Genomic DNA, 16,551 nt, shown 5'->3' with positions numbered 1-16,551 from the left:
GGCATCCCTACCGGCACCGTTCGGAGTCGAAGACTCGAAAAATTATCAAAAGAGATCGTAAAAAGTTTAGTCAAAAATTGACCAAGGTATCACTTTTTCCGGATCTGCACCGTTGGCGCGGAAAAAAGAAGAACTGACAGCACGCGGAGGCGGCGTCTAAGTACTCAGACGACGTCATCACGGCACCCACGACGGACGCGGAGCCGCAGACGACGCCTACCGACGCGCAAGGGTACTGCTAAGCAAACATTTCCGTATCCAGTCTGACGCCTGGGGATATTCGAAGGTAAGGAATCTAATACTAACCTGTTTCTTTCAGATTTACATTTTGCTTTCTTAATTTTCAAAGAGTTGAATGAACACAATTTCTATTCCTCCATGCAGCCTTTAAACCACTGAATCCTTCTAAGATCATCTAGGTCTATAAAGGTGCAGACAGTATGTCAAGGCCATGTTCAAATCACACACAACCTCCCTGAAACAAAGTTACTTACCGAAATTGGGGTCTAGGCGAATACACTCTTCGCAGTCCTGCAAAAAAGGATAGAAGGTTGATAAACATACCAGAAGTACAAGAGAACAAATAGAATTACTGTAAGTAAGTAAATCCTGGGGATAGTTTTCACAGATTGGATCTCAGCACCATCAGAATATCTGATCGAAGCTACAGTTATTTATGTTCCGTAGAACAATAATGTGATAATAAATACATGTACATTTACATTTACATCCATTTCTTTTATAATACCCATATACAATATTATGCTATACTGTTTCCTAAATCCTCACTTGCCAATATAGGCAGCAGAGCTAGAGGAGTCATTGACAAGCTATTCACAACAAGGCCTCAGGCAATGGACTTGTGCGGCCAAATAAAAAATAACTTGTACCTGATGTCCTGCCATCCTCCCCACGCTGGACAACTCTTCTTTCTATTACCCATCATAAATAAATACCCAACAGACAGCCAGATTATCATCCACATCATTTCTCTCACCTCCTAAATAACAAAATACCTTGAGTCATGTTGTTATCCCATACTACCCACAATGCCTTCCCCTCTCCTTTCCCTCTTTGGTCATACGGACAGCATCCCCAAAATTTCACTCTGGTCTCTGCAGACCTACAGCTGACATTGTAGGTAAATGGCAGAAATTAGCTTGAATTTATATGAACATGTAAATATGCTAAGAAATTAGCTTGTTTGTCGGAAGTTGCATGACAAACAAACCTACCAGACAACTAAACTTTGTTTCTCCTTCAGCACTAACTCTTTATACACTTTCATATCGATTTGAAGTAAAAAAAAGTAGTACGACAGCAAATTACATGGAAAGAAGGCCAAGTCCCTCACATGGAAGACTTCAGAGCACTGCTTAGCACATTTGGCTATGTGAGTGCATCATTTGTGTCTGCATAGAAAGAGTGGCCAGTTTGGCAGGTGACTGCCTTAGAAAGGAACGGAAGTGGCATATTCCAGAAGCAGGTCTAACCCTTACACAAAGTACTGTGAACTTGCATAATAAAGGTCTATTAAACGTTTTTCTATCTCATCCCTATGCAGACTGACATTCAGGAGGCTATGCCTTACTCATAAAAAAACCCTTTCTTCTGCTCACTTGGCTATATGGTACTCAGTGCTCATGGCGAGCGAAGCCATGTTGGTCGTGAATAAAAGGTGGTTGTAACCATTTTGGGCATAAAGTTCAGAAGGGATTTCAATGTGAAAACTCAAGGAAGACTCTTTAGTAAAGACCTCTAGCTTTTCTTACTTCCAGCTGACGTTAGGTTAACTTTGAATTCCACCTCAAAGATACATTTAAAGTCGTTAGAGTGCCTGGGTTCTAATAACTTCCTCATTAATAATTATCACTACACAGTTTTAATTTCAGACCGATGTATTATGTCAAAAAAATCCTTGATAATAATTTAGTTTTTTTCGCCACTAGTACACCAAGCAAATACAGTTCTTGTGTTTTTTGGATCTGGATACCGCTGCTCAGTGGACCCCTATAAAGGCATGCTGAAGCCCTGATCGAGCCAAATGTAACAAACACAAAAGGAGGTCACTAGAATGGCCTTCTTTTGTATCATTGTGGCCAGCTAAATAAGGCTTGACACATTTGTGGCACATTGGCCAGGTGGAGCAGAAACTGATTTTGCAATTATAAATTTGCAATCTCATGCAACCAAGCAAAATTGTTTGAAGTATCCCTCATCATGCCGCCTGAGCTTGGTTCTCTCTTATAGTGCCAAAAAGATAAGTCACTGCTTTTGAATGGAACCTGGGAACGACTTTATTGATCATGGACCAAGTGGCTCTGATGGAGCTCTATGCGTTAAGGTTTTTGAAAATGATAAAACCTCCAAAGGAATATTCAGCTTTTTGAAAAACCTTCCTAGGACCTCGTGGTACAGTACTCTCAATTGTAATCAGAAACAGAAAATTGCCTATAGAAAGCAGAAAAAAAGCAAATTAACTGCTTAAGAGCTGTTCCCTCTGGACACAGAGGAGGCATAGAACTTAAGTCGTTTTCATTTATTTAAAAAAAGCATCCCAACTTTTTACCCATTTTCATTTAAGTTTTCATACAAAGCAGTTAAAATTGGTAAACAACCATTAGTACGCGGATGTTAGTCCGCGTACCATTACTTCGCAAGCGTTACAACGCATGCGATGTAACAATGCGTAGCCTTTACTATGCATGTTGCAATATCGCATGCGTTCCAACGCGTGCGAAGCAAAGGCTATCAACATCGTTGTGTGGAAACGGACGGGCTTTCGTTTCCACACAACGACGTGCACCACTGACGCTGGAAGCCCGGAGAAGAGGAACCACGGCTGAAGGAGAAGAGAGGAACCGAGGAGAGAGAGAGAGGTAAGAGGGGCTGTGTAGTATAAAAGGGGGAGGGTCGTGCAGGGGGTAGTCTTCTTGGTTTTAGGGCAGTGTAGTTGTGTTTTTGTAGAGTAGTGTATTTTGGTTTAGGGTGGTGTCGGGGGAGGGGGGGTTGTGCAGGGTAGTATTTAGGAGTAGGGACAGGGTCGTGCTGGGGGTAAATCAACAAAGGAAGGAGCGTACTTGTAACACAACATATAATACAATAACAAATTCGCAATAACAATTTTCCAGAACTTCTTCTGTATTGAATATTCGGTTTATTTTCTCTGTTAGGTATCAATGGTCACAGTATAATCAACAGCCGACGCGTTTCGTCCCATTCAGGGACGTCCTCAGGGCTGTGAAAAAGAGTACAAACAATAATCACTAATACAATAATTACTGGACACAATACAAAGCAATCTAATACAAATAATATGTTTAATGTACATGTACCACAAGCTTCTATGTACATGATTCATCATAACATCACAGAAATGTCTATCCGTTAACACTTTACAACAACAGATTTTTGCTACCTATTGAACATTCTAAACCCATTGTAGGGTGCCCAAGAGCCTCATTCTTCATTAATGAGAAATTCAAATGATCTCAATGGAGCTTCGTATTAACCTAATCCTACATTCTCAGAAAAATCATCACTGATTTCAAGATATGATTGCTCACCTTTAAAAAATAGAATTTTTACTCAAAACATATAGGTCGAAAGATTCCTGTCCTTTTGTGGATATTCAGAAGGCAACCCAAAATTCAGGTTATTTGATCTAGAAAGTGACAGTAATGAATATGCTACTTACCAGTATGCATCTGTTCTTGGCATGTAGGGCTGCTAACATTCATATCTATAGCATAGATCGCCGCCTAGTTTTGGGTCCGGATGATCGCACATTGTTGTCCTGGAAGAGTCTTCGAAGTATCACGAGATAGGTGGCTCCTCCCCTGGACTACAGTGCGCATGGACATCGACTCCATCCCCAGATTGTTTTTAGCCATTGCGGCAAAGATGGAGTATGACAGTGTTAAAGATGTCCATGCTAATGATTGAATGCAAGAAGCAATCTGCAGCTGCTACAGGCGCCGGGGAGGAGGGTGGGCGATATGAATGTTAGCAGCCCTACATGCCAAGAACAGATGCATACTGGTAAGTAGCATATTCAGTTCGAGGCATGTGGGCTGCTAAATTCATATCTATAGCATAGAATATATAGCAGTCCCTCCATTAACGGCGGCCGCCCGTGCCAGCTGCAGAAGTCTGAAATAGAGTCTTGAGAACAGCTTGTCCTACAGCTGCCTGCTGTTCGGAATGTACGTCTACGCAGTAATGTTTGGTAAACGTGTGTGGTGTGGCCCACGTGGCTGCTCTGCAAATGACTTCCAAAGGAATGTTTCCCAGGAATGCCATGGAGGCTCCTAACTTGCGTGTGGAGTGTGCTCTGGGTGGGATCATTAAAGTGCGTTTAGCTTTCTGATAGCAAAATTGAATACATTTAACAATCCACCTGGCTATTCCCGCTTTGGAAATGGGGTTGCCCTTGTGCTGAGCTGAAAAGGCAACGAATAGTTGTTGTGTCTTTCTAAATGGTTGTGTCCCGTCAATATAGTACATCAACGCCCTCTTAACGTCCAAGGTATGGAGCATTCTTTCCGCTACCGTCTGTGGATTTTGAAAGAATGCGGGCAGTTCAATTGTCCGATTGACGTGAAATTGTGACACCACCTTTGGAAGGAACTTGGGGTTAGTGCGGAGCACCACCCTGTTGGAATGAACCTGAATAAATGGCTCTTGTATTGTAAGCGCCTGTAGCTCACTAACACGTCTGAGAGACGTGATGGCAATGAGGAAAGCCACTTTCCATGTCAAGAATTGAATCTCACATGAATGTAGAGGCTCAAAGGGTGGACCCATCAACCTAGTGAGGACCACATTGAGATTCCATACCGGAGCGGGCGGGGTTCTGGGAGGAATGACCCGCTTGAGCCCTTCTAGAAAGGCTTTAATGGCAGGCACCCTGAAAACAGAGAGGTGCTGCCTGTTCTGAAGATAAGCTGCTATGGCTGACAAGTGTATCCGAATGGAAGCGTACGCTAGATTGCATTTGTAAAGATGTAACAAGTAGCAAATGATGTTTGGAATGGATGCATCTAGCGGATTTATGTTATGCTCCGTTCAGTAGATGACAAAACGCTTCCATTTCGCTGCATAGCAAGCTCTGGTAGTGGGCTTTCTTGCCTCTCTAATGATGTCCATGCATTCAGGAGGCAGATTAAGGTAGCCAAACTCTAGGACTTCAGGAGCCAGATCGCCAGATTGAGCTGTTGCGGGTCTGGATGCTTGATGTCACCATGGTTCTGCGTCAAGAGTCTGGGTGAGAGGTGCAGCCTTTGATGCGGTACCACGGAAAGTTCTAGAAACGTGGTGTACCATGGTTGGCGTGCCCACGTTGGAGCAACCAGGATGAGCGTCATCGAGTGTTGCTTTAGCTTTCTTGCCACCAGCGGAATGAGAGGTGCTGGGGGAAAAGCGTATGCAAATCTGCCTGACCAGTTCATCCATATCGCATTGCCCTGCGACTGTGGGTGAGGGAACCTGGCGGCAAAGCTTTGGCATTTTGCGTTTTCCCTTGTGGCAAACAGGTCTATCTCTGGATGACCCCATTGCTGGAAGTACGGGCGGAGTACCGATGGATGTATCTCCCACTCGTGCATTTGATGGCTGTACCTGCTGAGCAGATCCGCCATCTGGTTGTCCTTGCCCGGAAGGTGTTCCGCCATGAGGAAGATGTTCCTCTGAATGGCCCACTTCCACATGCTCCGAGCCAGATGAGACAGCTGTGGAGAGTGCGTACCCCCCTGCTTCTGGATGTAGTACATGGCCGTCATGTTGTCCGTCCGGATCAACACGACCTTGTTGCACAAATGTACTTTGAAGGACTTTAACGCCATAAAGATCGACATCAACTCCAGACAGTTGATGTGCATCTTCCTTTGCTGTGTCGTCCATAGTCCCTGCACCGTGTAGTGGAGCACATGAGCTCCCCACCCCTGGAGAGATGCGTCCGACGTGAGGATGATCTGTGGTACAGGCTCTTGGAACGGTCGGCCCTTGCAAAGGTTGTGTGGATTCCACCAATGCAGAGAGTTGTATGCCCGACCGGTTACCAACACTAGGTCTTTCAACTGTCCATGAGCCTGCGTCCACTGATGTGCTAGACATTCCTGGAGCGGACGCATATGCAGTCTCGCGTGCGGGACTATGAAGATGCAGGAGGCCATCATGCCTATCAACTGCAGAAACACTCTCGCTGGGAGTGAGTGTTGGGGTCTGAACCTCTGGAGTAGCGACTGGATGTTGTCGATCCTCGCATGGTTTGGCTGTGCTTTGGCAGCCAGAGTATTTATGGTCGCGCCCAGATACTGCCGCACATGGGCTGGCTGAAGGTGCGCCTTCGGATAGTTTAACGAGAACCCCAGACTGTGAAGGAGGTGAATAGTGTGGGACATGTCCGCGGCGCACTGTTGAGCCGACTTGGCTTGAACGAGCCAGTCGTCCAGCTAAGGGTAGACATGTATGTTCTGTCTCCTGAGGTGCGCCGCCACGGTCGTCAGACACTTCGTGAACACTCTGGGTGCAGTGGTCACTCCGAAGGGTAGGACCTTGAACTGGTAATGCCTGTTCTGTATGGTAAACCTGAGGTACTTTCTGTGGGATGGGTGGAGTGGAATGTGAAAATAAGCATCCTTGAGGTCCAAGGTTGCGAGGAAGTCTCCCTGGTTTAGTAGTGGAAGAACCTGTTGTAGCGTCAACATGTGAAAATGTTCTGAGAGTATGTATAGGTTGATGGGGCGCAGGTCCAGAATGGGTCTGAGTGAGCCGTCCTTTTTTGGTATTAAGAAGTACAGGGAATAAACCCCTGTGCCTTCTTCCTCCACTGGCACGAGCTCTGTTGCTCCTTTTTGCAGCATTACGAGAACCTCCTGCTGTAATAAGTGCAAGTGCTCTGCCGACATAGGACGTTGTCTTGGGGGTATGTTGGGTGGAGTGGACATTAACTCCAAACAATACCCGAACTGGATAAGCTCTCTTACCCACCTGTCTGTGGTGATGTTTCTCCAGACTGGCAGGAACTGTTGGAGTCTCCCCCCGACAGGTGTTGGATGGTCGGGGGGCAGTGACAGGGAGTCACTGTTTGGTGGCAGCAGAGGAACGGGAACTATTGTTGCCTCTGCCTCTGCCCTTGGCGCTGTTTCCTCTGTAACCACCTCTATTTTGTTTGGGGTAAGAGGCCTGGGCGCCTCCTCTATTGAAACTTGTCTGCTGTGCCAAGTGTCCTCTGGGAACACCTCTTGTACTTGAGGGACGAAAAGTGGTGCCCCTGTATTGCTGAGACTGAAGAGCACCCATGGACTTAGCCGTCTCAGTGTCTTTTTCAATCTTTTCAAGGGTGGTGTCAACCTCCGGGCCAAACAGTCTGTCTGGATTGACAGGTTGGTTGAGGATAGTGGTTTGGATCTCGGGCTTGAAGCCTGAGATGCGGAGCCATGCCTGACGCCTTAACATAACACTAGTGTTCACCGCCCTTGCTGCTGTATCTGAAACATCAAGCGCACATTTAATCGCAGCATTAGAAATGAGCTTGCCCTCCTGGATTAACATTTCAGCTCCTTCTTTGAACTGGTCTGGAAGGTGCTGCAAAAGCTGTTTCAAGGTGTCATAATGCGCCCTATCACATCTAGCCAATAGGGCTTGTGTATTGGATATGCGCCATATGTTTGCTGCCTGCGCTGCCACCCTTTTGCCCCCTGCCTCCAGCACTTTTGACTCTTTGTCCGGGGGAGGAGCTTCACCCGTTGTCTGTGAATTCGCCCTCTTGCGGGCATTGGAGACGACCAAAGAGTCTAGAGGCAACTGGCCCTGTATATAAGCAGGGTCCCCAGGTGCCGGTCTGTATTTCTTTTCTATACGTGGGTTGACCACCCGTGCCCTGGTGGGTTCTTTGAAAATGTCAGTGGCATGTTTGAGAACCCCTTTAAGCATTGGCAGTGTTTTAACAGTCTTTTCCGATGCAGAGAATGTATCAAACAAAAAGTCAACTTCCACAGGGTCGGCATGCATCTCCACCTTGTGATTTGCAGCTGCCCGTTCAATTAAGGCATTAAATGCCGCCGAGTCTTCAGTAGGAGAAGTCTTTATCCCATAAAGCTGTGGGTCACTAACCACCTGTAGGTCACCCTGGTCACCAGTGTCTACCCATGAGTCCTGCTGCTCATCAGGGTCATTATTGACAGGGAAGTTATATTCTGCATTGTGGTCATTTCCGTCCCCATCCGAGTAAGTGGGAGAAGGTGTTGGACTCCTCCCAGGCTGTTGAGGAATGGGTTCCACAAGGTCTGGAGTATGTGGTGCAGGCCTTTTCTTTTTTAGAGGGATTACATAGGATTCCACTGGCTGGGATGTAATTTTCCTCTTGTCGAGCATTAATTTGCCCTTGTCGGCGTCGATAAAATGCTCCGATTCATCGTCCTGCGAAAGTGGTCGAGCAGAGCTTCCACTACGCTGAGTCTGCCGCAGCCCCTCCGAGTCATCGGGCACCGTACGCGGTGTGAAAGCCTTTCGCGCCACCTTCGGCGGCAGAGTATAGAGGATCGGCGTCGAAGTCTTCTTCGGTGGAACAGTCGCCTTCGGTACCCAGGGCGTTTTCGGCTCCGACGCCTTGTCCCGTAGCCTCTTCAGGGAGCCCGCGAGCTGCTTAGCAAAAGAAGCGGACGGCTTCGTCGATCCGACCGTGGGCCTCGAGCCACCACCAGGTGATGATCCGAGCGTTGACGACTTCTGTTTGGGCGCGGACGCACCCTCGACAGCAAGGCTCCGGTCTGTGTTGGCCTTATGCGTCGACGCCGCCGGCTTCGGATCGGCAGATTTTTCCCTTTGCGTCGTGGTTCCAGACTTCGGCTCGGTGGCCTTCGCCAACACCACTTCGACTGTCCGTGTGCCTGGGGCCGCGGTAGTCTTGGGTGAAGGTGTCGACAGTCTTTTTCGACTTCGACTCCACCATCTTACTCGACACGTGGTCGACGACCTTCTTCGAGGCGGCCTCCTTGGCCCCCTTGGGTGCCTTATCGTGTTCGACAGCCGTTTTCGGCTTCGAAGCCTCCGAAGACGACGGTTTCGAAGGTGTCTCCGCCGTCTTCGGTTTCGATGGTGTGTCGGCCATCTTAGATGATGTCGAAGCCGATGGTTTCGGTTTCGTTTTCTGTAACGGAGGCTCCGCTGAAATGTCTGTAGCCGGGCCAGAAGGCGGGGCCGAGGACTTAGGGTGAGGGTCGTGGGTAAGGCCGAGTGGCGATCCCGTGACCTGAGCCTTAGTTATGGTACGGACGGGGCATAGCTCTTCCTCCGAGCTATCTTCCGCGGCCCCATAAACTTCCTCGTCGTCCCCTACCTCCTCGACGTATTCCTCTAGGTCCAGGCCCTCAACGGCTTCTCCGTAGTCGGCCTCGACCTCCGCCGATGGAGGCGAGATCTGAAGCTCTTGCTCGTCAGCCTCGGGGTCGTTGAAGATGTCCACAGGTGCCGGTGCCGATCGCTGGGCCTCGAGGCGCGCCACGCGCCGAATCTTGAGCGTCTTCTTCGACCTGAATTTCGAACAGGCCATACAGTTGGCCTCGTTGTGGTCCGGCGACAGGCACTTGTTGCATACAGGATGCACGTCGATGTGTGGGTACTTCGAACCGCACACGGGACACTTTTTGAACGGACTTCGTTCCATTGTAGTTTCGTCGGGGTCTTGCTGCGTCGAAGGGCCTCGATGACCGAAGAGTCACGCGACTCCCCAGAAAACCGACTCGAAGAGTCGGAGTATACACGAGAACCGAACGCCAACAATACCGACGAGGTTAGAAAGCCTTTTGGCCTTCAGAGAACTGTTTTTACCGATTCCGACAGGAGACGTCGAAATCACATCCGAACCCAATGGCGGAAAAAAACAATCTGGGGATGGAGTCGATGCCCATGCGCACTGTAGTCCAGGGGAGGAGCCACCTATCTCGTGATACTTCGAAGACTCTTCCAGGACAACAATGTGCGATCATCCGGACCCAACACTAGGCGGCGATCTATGCTACAGATATGAATTTAGCAGCCCACATGCCTCGAACATGTAGTATCAATATATATCTATCTCACTATAATGTGTCAACAATATCATGGATCCTACGGACGGGGAGATTGATTAGTTCACAAAGCCCAGGATGCCACTTCCCACTTTACTAACCACACTCTTTATATTCTGGATACTCAAGACTAAGAGAACATTAAACAGTGAACACTGCTGGTTAGATCTTTTGCTCAAAAGTTCTAATATTCTATTCCATCAATCAACACATCGCACCATTTTAAGCTACGCCCCCTGTGTTCCACTATCCAAAGAGTCTCTCCATATTACTGTTAAGCATGTTTAATGTAGTTACCTATATCGCAATAAGTATGCTTTCCTTGTAATCTTCTTTTATATTGCAATTTTTTTATTTTTGCGCAAAATGATCAGCCTGATAATCCTTGGTGATGCGCTGCACCAAAACAGAAATACATATTATAATTACAAATGATTCCAAAAGTTATTCCCTAATGAGCCCGTGTGTACTAGTTTCCTGACTTGTTCTTATTCTCACCTTGGTTTATTTTAAAAAGCGGACTCCTTTCCCATGTCCTGGTTCCCCTCACGCAAATGTGTCATTCTTTTCGCACTATCTCGTTAATTGCCGATCCTTGAGTTCCCAAAGTAAGCGCTGTACAAAACAGACACAAAACAGTCTGTCACCCCCTAGAAACTAAGTAAAACATGTGTCCTGTATTTACTGCATTCTATTCAGTTCTCACCTCGAGTATTCCTTAGTCGGTAGCCTTCCCATCTACATCTCTGGTATGATAAATCCAGTGTGCAAGTTTACCTCGTTTCACAAGTTTTTTTATACTCCGCTCAACCAATCCACCAATGCTCACCACGTGTGCACGGGTCGGGGGGTTCCTCTCTGGTCCGCCGGTAATATTACATCCGGTGCACATGTGGTGAGCATTGGTGGATAATGAGGGAGTTAAGTAGCTTTAACTTCTCCTGTTTGAGATAGAGGTTCAAAATCCTGAGGTCCAGGATTGGACGTAACCTGCCATCCTTCTTGGGGATCAGGAAATACCGAGAGTAGCACCCCTGACCCCTTTCCTGCTCTGGAACCACCTCGATCGCACCTTTTCGGAACAGTGCCAGGACTTCTTCCTGCAGGAGAAGCAGGTGGTCCTCTGAACAATAACCTTGGCAAGGAGGGTAATTGGGAGTGAACTCCTGAAAAGGAAGTGCATACCCATTTTCTACGAGATTGAGAACCCAAAGATCTGATGTAACCGATTCCCAATCCCGTAGAAAATGAGTAAGCCGACCCCCTACCGGACCCGCATGATCCGGAATGGCGGATCTAGGGCTGCTTTGCTGCTGAGGGTGGGGGTTGATTGTTAGAGGAGGAAGTAGAGGAGGAGGAGGCTTGGCGTCCACGAGCACGACCCCTTTGTTTACCTCTGTAGCACAAGTTACTAACTAATGTCTCTTATAGATATATCGTTACACAAGTAGTATTAGATTCCTTACCTTAGAATATCCCCAGGCGTCAGACTGGATCCGGAAAATTTTGCGTAGCAGTACCCTTGCCTGTCGGTAGGCGTCGTCTGCGGCTCCGCGTCCGTCGTCGGCGCCGTGATGACGTCGGAGTACTTAGACGCCGCCTCCGCGTGCTGACGTCAGTTCTTAGACACAGCTTTTCCGCGCCAGAAACGCAGAGCCATGTCAAAAAACCAACACTGGTGCCATGGAAACTAGGGCCCTGAAGGGGACAACCCTAACCCTAGATATTGGTTCGCAGAACGGGGAGGATGGGTGGGTCGGTAAGGAATCTAATACTAACTAATGTCTCTTACAGATATATCGTTACACAAGTAGTAACTTGTGCATCTGAAAGACACGTTAGTATTAGATTCCTTACCTTAGAATAGATACCCCAGCAATACCAACCCCGGTGGTGGGTCTGCGAACCAATAATCACACCAGAAAGTCCTGGAGGATGGAACGGCCAAAAAAGCCATCCCTCCGGACTTTGCTGTCCAGGCAGTAGTGTCTAGCAAATGTGTGCAGCGATGCCCACGTAGCTGCCTGACAGATGTCTTGTAAGGGCACACCCCTGCCCAGGGCAGTGGTAGTAGCCGTGGCTCGGGTAGAATGAGCCCGCAATCCAGAAGGGGGCTCCTTCCTAGCCAAAGAGTAGCATGCCTGGATGCATAAGATGATCCACCGGGAGATGGTCCTCTTGTGCACCGCTTTCCCCTTCTTAGCGCCCACGTAACCAACAAAGAGTTGGTCATCCACCCGGAACTGGCGTGTGCGATCCAGATAAAATGAGAGCGCACGTTTAGGGTCCAGACGGTGGAGCCGCTCTTCCTCTTTAGAGGGATGCGGTGGCGGGAAGAAGGTTGGCAAAGTGATAGACTGCCCAATGTGAAAGGCCGTGACAACCTTGGGCAGGAAAGAAGGACGAGTCCTCAGAACAACCTTGTCCGGATGGACAGAGAGGAAAGGGGGTTTAGAAGATAGAGCCTGGAGCTCACTCACTCTCCTGGCAGAGGTGATGGCAACCAGGAAAGCAGTCTTCAAAGTCAGAAGGCGAAGAGGACAGTTGTGAAGTGGCTCAAAGGGAGCGCACATCAGGAACGTCAAAACCAGGTTCAAGTCCCACTGAGGCATCACAAACGGAACAGGAGGAAACGTGTGAGTGATGCCTTTAAGAAATCTGTTAACAATAGGGGACTTGAACAAAGAAGGCTGATCAGGTAGCCTGAGAAAGGCTGAAAGGGCAGAAAGGTAGCCCTTGATAGTGCCCAGAGCAGAGCCCTGCTGGGCAAGAGAAAGAAGAAAGAGAAGGACCTTAGAAAGAGGGGCAGAAAGAGGATCCACAGCCTTTGCTGTGCACCATGCCACAAATCTGTTCCACCTGCAGGCGTATACCGATCTTGTGGAGGGACGCCTGGCTGCCAGAATGATGTTACAGACTTCAGGAGGCAAGTCAAATGGCCTCAACTGTCGCCGCTCAATCTCCAAGCATGGAGGTGGAGACTGGACAGGTTCGGGTGGAGGACCGTCCCCTGCTGCTGCGACAGAAGGTCCTCCTGAAGAGGCAGACGAACCGGGGGATCGACTGACAGACTGAGTAGCTCTGGATACCAGTACCTTCTCGCCCAGTCCGGAGCCACAAGGATGACTTGGGCCCAGTCGCGCTTGATCTTCTTCAGCACTCTGGGCAGAAGTGGTATAGGCGGAAAGACGTACAATAGACCGCAACTCCACTCGCGACGAAAAGCGTCTCCGAGCGAGGCACGTGCCGCCTTGGAAATTCCAACGCGCAGAACTGATGACATTGCGCGTTCTCTTCGGTTTGCGAATATATCTAACCAAGGCTCTCCCCATCGCTAAAAGAGGCCTTGCGCCGCGTCCGAGTTCAGACGCCATTCGTGATCCATCATGCACCGACGGCTGAGCTCGTCCGCCCTGGCGTTCAGAGAACCCGCCAGGTGTTGAGCCACCAGGGTCACGCCCTGGCGTTCCAGCCATTGCCAAAGGCGAAAAGCCTCTTGACAAAGGATCCACGACCCCACCCCTCCTTGTTTGTTGCAGTACCACATGGCGGTGGTGTTGTCCGTGAAAACCTGCACTACACTTCCCCGGACAGAGGGGAGGAATGCCTTCAGTGCTAGACGAATCGCCCTGAGCTCCAACAGGTTGATGTGGAGCCGGGTCTCCGCCGGAGACCAGAGGCCTCTGATCTCCGCCTCTCCCAAGTGGCCTCCCCAGCCCTGGAGGGACGCGTCCGTCACAACTACATGCTCCGGTTGGGGAAGGGAGAGGGATCTGCCGCTGACCCAATCGCGGTCCGTAAGCCACCACTGCAGCTGTCTCGCAGTGCCCTCCGAGATCAGGACGTGGTCGGATAGGTTGCCCTGATGCTGGGCCCACTGAAACTTCAGGTCCCACTGCAGAGCCCGCATCCGCCACCTGGCGTGATGCACCAGTAGGATGCAGGAGGCCATCAGCCCCAGAAGCCGCAGCGTCAACCTGACCGAAACCCGGGATAACGGCTGAAAGATGGGAATCAGAGCCTGAATATCCCGGACCCGCTGTTCGGGTGGATAAACCCGAAACTGCGCCGAGTCCAGAACCGCTCCGATGAAGAGGAGCTTCTGAGAGGGACACAGGTGTGACTTCGGCACATTGATGGAGAACCCCAGCTGGTGCAGGGGATCTGCCGTCGTCTGAAGGTGGCTGACGACTGTCTGGGGGGAGCCCGCCTTCAACAACCAGTCGTCGAGGTAGGGGGAAGATTGAAACCCCTAACCGGCGCAGATGAGCTGCGACCACCGCCATCACTTTCGTGAACACCCGTGGGGCGCTGGTAAGGCCGAATGGGAGCACGGTAAACTGAAAGTGCTCGTGGCCTACCGTGAACCGCAGGTAGCGCCGGTGGGCAGGCAGGACGGGGATATGAAAATAAGCGTCCTGCAAGTCCAACGCTACCATCCAGTCTCCTGGGTCCAGGGCAGCAAGGACCTGAGCCAGTGTCAGCATCTTGAACTTCTCCTTCCGGAGGAAGCCGTTGACGTTCCGTAGGTCCAAGATAGGGCGTAGGCCCCCTTTGCCCTTCTTGGGTACCAGAAAGTAGTGGGAGTAGCAACCACACCCTACTTCTGGCCCAGGAATGCGCTCGATGGCCCCCTTGGCCAAGAGGGCCGTAACTTCCTCCTGCAGAAGTCGCAAGTGATCCCCCGATACACGGTGGTTCTGCGGTGGCATGGCTGGAGGAGTCGCCTCGAAGGGGAGGGAGTAGCCCCTTCGGACGATTTGCAGCACCCACCTGTCCGACGTGACAGTGCGCCAGTGGAGGTGGTGATGGCGAACCCTGCCCCCAACTGGCGTCACATGGGCCTGAAAACACGGACTAGGAAGGTTTTGAGGCGGATGCTGCGGGGGAAGGTGTGGACTGACCTCGCCGTTGCCCCCGACCGCCGGTTCCCACGGCCGCCACCGCGTTGGGTATTGCCCTGCGGCGCGTGGCTGGCGGCACGTGTGGGCGCACCCCTTCCGTGGCCACAAAAGGAGTGATAGGCAGCCGTTTGCTGGCGTTGGCCCGAGAGGCCTAAGGACTTGGCCGTAGCCCTGGAGTCCTTAAAACGCTCAGGCGCACGGTCTGCCTTGTCGCCAAAGAGGCGACGGCCATCGAACGGCATGTCCATAAGCGTGTTCTGGACATCTGCCGAGAAGTTGGCGGACCTCAGCCAGGCGTGGCGTCTGACCGCCACCGTCGTTGCCATCGCTCTACCCAGCGAGTCGGTGTTATCCAGCCCACACCTAATAGAGTACGTTGCTGCGTCCCGGCCCTCCACAAGGGCTTGGCCGAGTTTGGCCCGTACCTCCAACGGACACTCTGGCAGCACTTCCGCGACCTTATCCCACACCGAGTGGGTGTAACGTCCCAAGAGGCAGGCGGTGTTGGAAGACCGCAGGCCTAGGCTCAGGGATGAGAAGATCTTCTTCCCATACTGGTCATACCTCTTGGATTCCCGATCCGGCGGGGCCGACGGGAATGCGGTCTGGGAATTGGAGGCCTGGATGACCAGGCTCTCGGGGGTGGGGTGGGTGGACAGGAAACATGGGTCGCCCGGGGCTGGGCGGTGGCGCCTGGCCACGTTCCTATCTACGGGCGAACCCGTAGCGGGCCTGGACCAAGTGCCCAAAAGAACGTCCGTCAAGGCCTCATTAAAGGGCAGCAGAGGCTCGGCCGAGCTTGACTGCGGTTTAAGGACCTCAGTGAGGAGGTTAGTCCTCACGGTCGCGACGGGGAGCTCAAGGCCAAAGGCCTTGGCAGCCTTCATCAGCACCACACTATAAGTTGCCCCCTCCTCCGAAGCCACGGTAGGAGGGGAGACAAAACCAGTGTCTGGAGAGGTGTCCAGGCCACTGGCATCCCCCAGGTCTCCTGACCAGTCCTCATGAGACTGACACTCCCTGGTCAGAGGGTCCTTAGACCCCTCCCAGTCCTCCTCATCACCCATCTCCTGAAATTCAGGGTTCTCAACCAATGGGACCTGTTCATAAAAGTGAAATTCACCAAACGACGTCTGGAGCGGCGCCCATCGGGGCTGTCCCGACGGCTGAACAGGAACGGTGACAGGACCGGGGCCGGCGCCGGAGGTGACACCTGAGGGTCCGACGCCGGGGAGGTCGTCAGATCCACCGGCGACTAACCAGATCCCGAAGGGAGCCAGGCAGCATCCTGCGGCACCGGGCCCGAAGGCACCGGCGGCGTCGGAACAACTGGACCCCTCGGCGCCGGGCCCGAAGGCGTCGGGATAACGGGGACCTGCGGCGCCGGGCCCGAAGGCGCCGGCGGCGTCGGGGCCGAAGCACCCGACGGCGTCGGGGCCGGAGCCGCCGACCCGCTAGGGCTCCCAGATGGGTCCGCTGGGCCCGGAGGCGCCGCGGAGCCCGTCGGAGAGAGTTTCCTCATGGCCATGAGGAAGCGCTCGATCTCCTCCGGCGTCGCGTTAAGCCCAGGGACCGTA

General features: G+C 51.1%; 1 protein-coding gene across 1 annotated transcript in view; it reads right to left on the bottom strand.

The window, feature by feature from the left end:
- Positions 1-16,551, bottom strand: part of STIP1 (stress induced phosphoprotein 1) — a 199,906-nt gene that overhangs the window by 41,141 nt on the left and 142,214 nt on the right. Inside the window, exon 11 of the mRNA XM_078651644.1 lies at positions 495-531. Coding sequence (XP_078507770.1) covers positions 495-531 — 37 coding nt within the window. The remainder of the gene's footprint in view (positions 1-494; positions 532-16,551) is intronic.

The sequence above is a fragment of the Lissotriton helveticus genome, chromosome 7 (assembly GCF_964261635.1).
Source record: "Lissotriton helveticus chromosome 7, aLisHel1.1, whole genome shotgun sequence".
Classification (NCBI taxonomy): Eukaryota; Metazoa; Chordata; class Amphibia; order Caudata; family Salamandridae; genus Lissotriton; species Lissotriton helveticus.
Note: the sequence above shows the minus strand (reverse complement) of the source record. Positions and strands in the feature narration are given on the sequence as shown.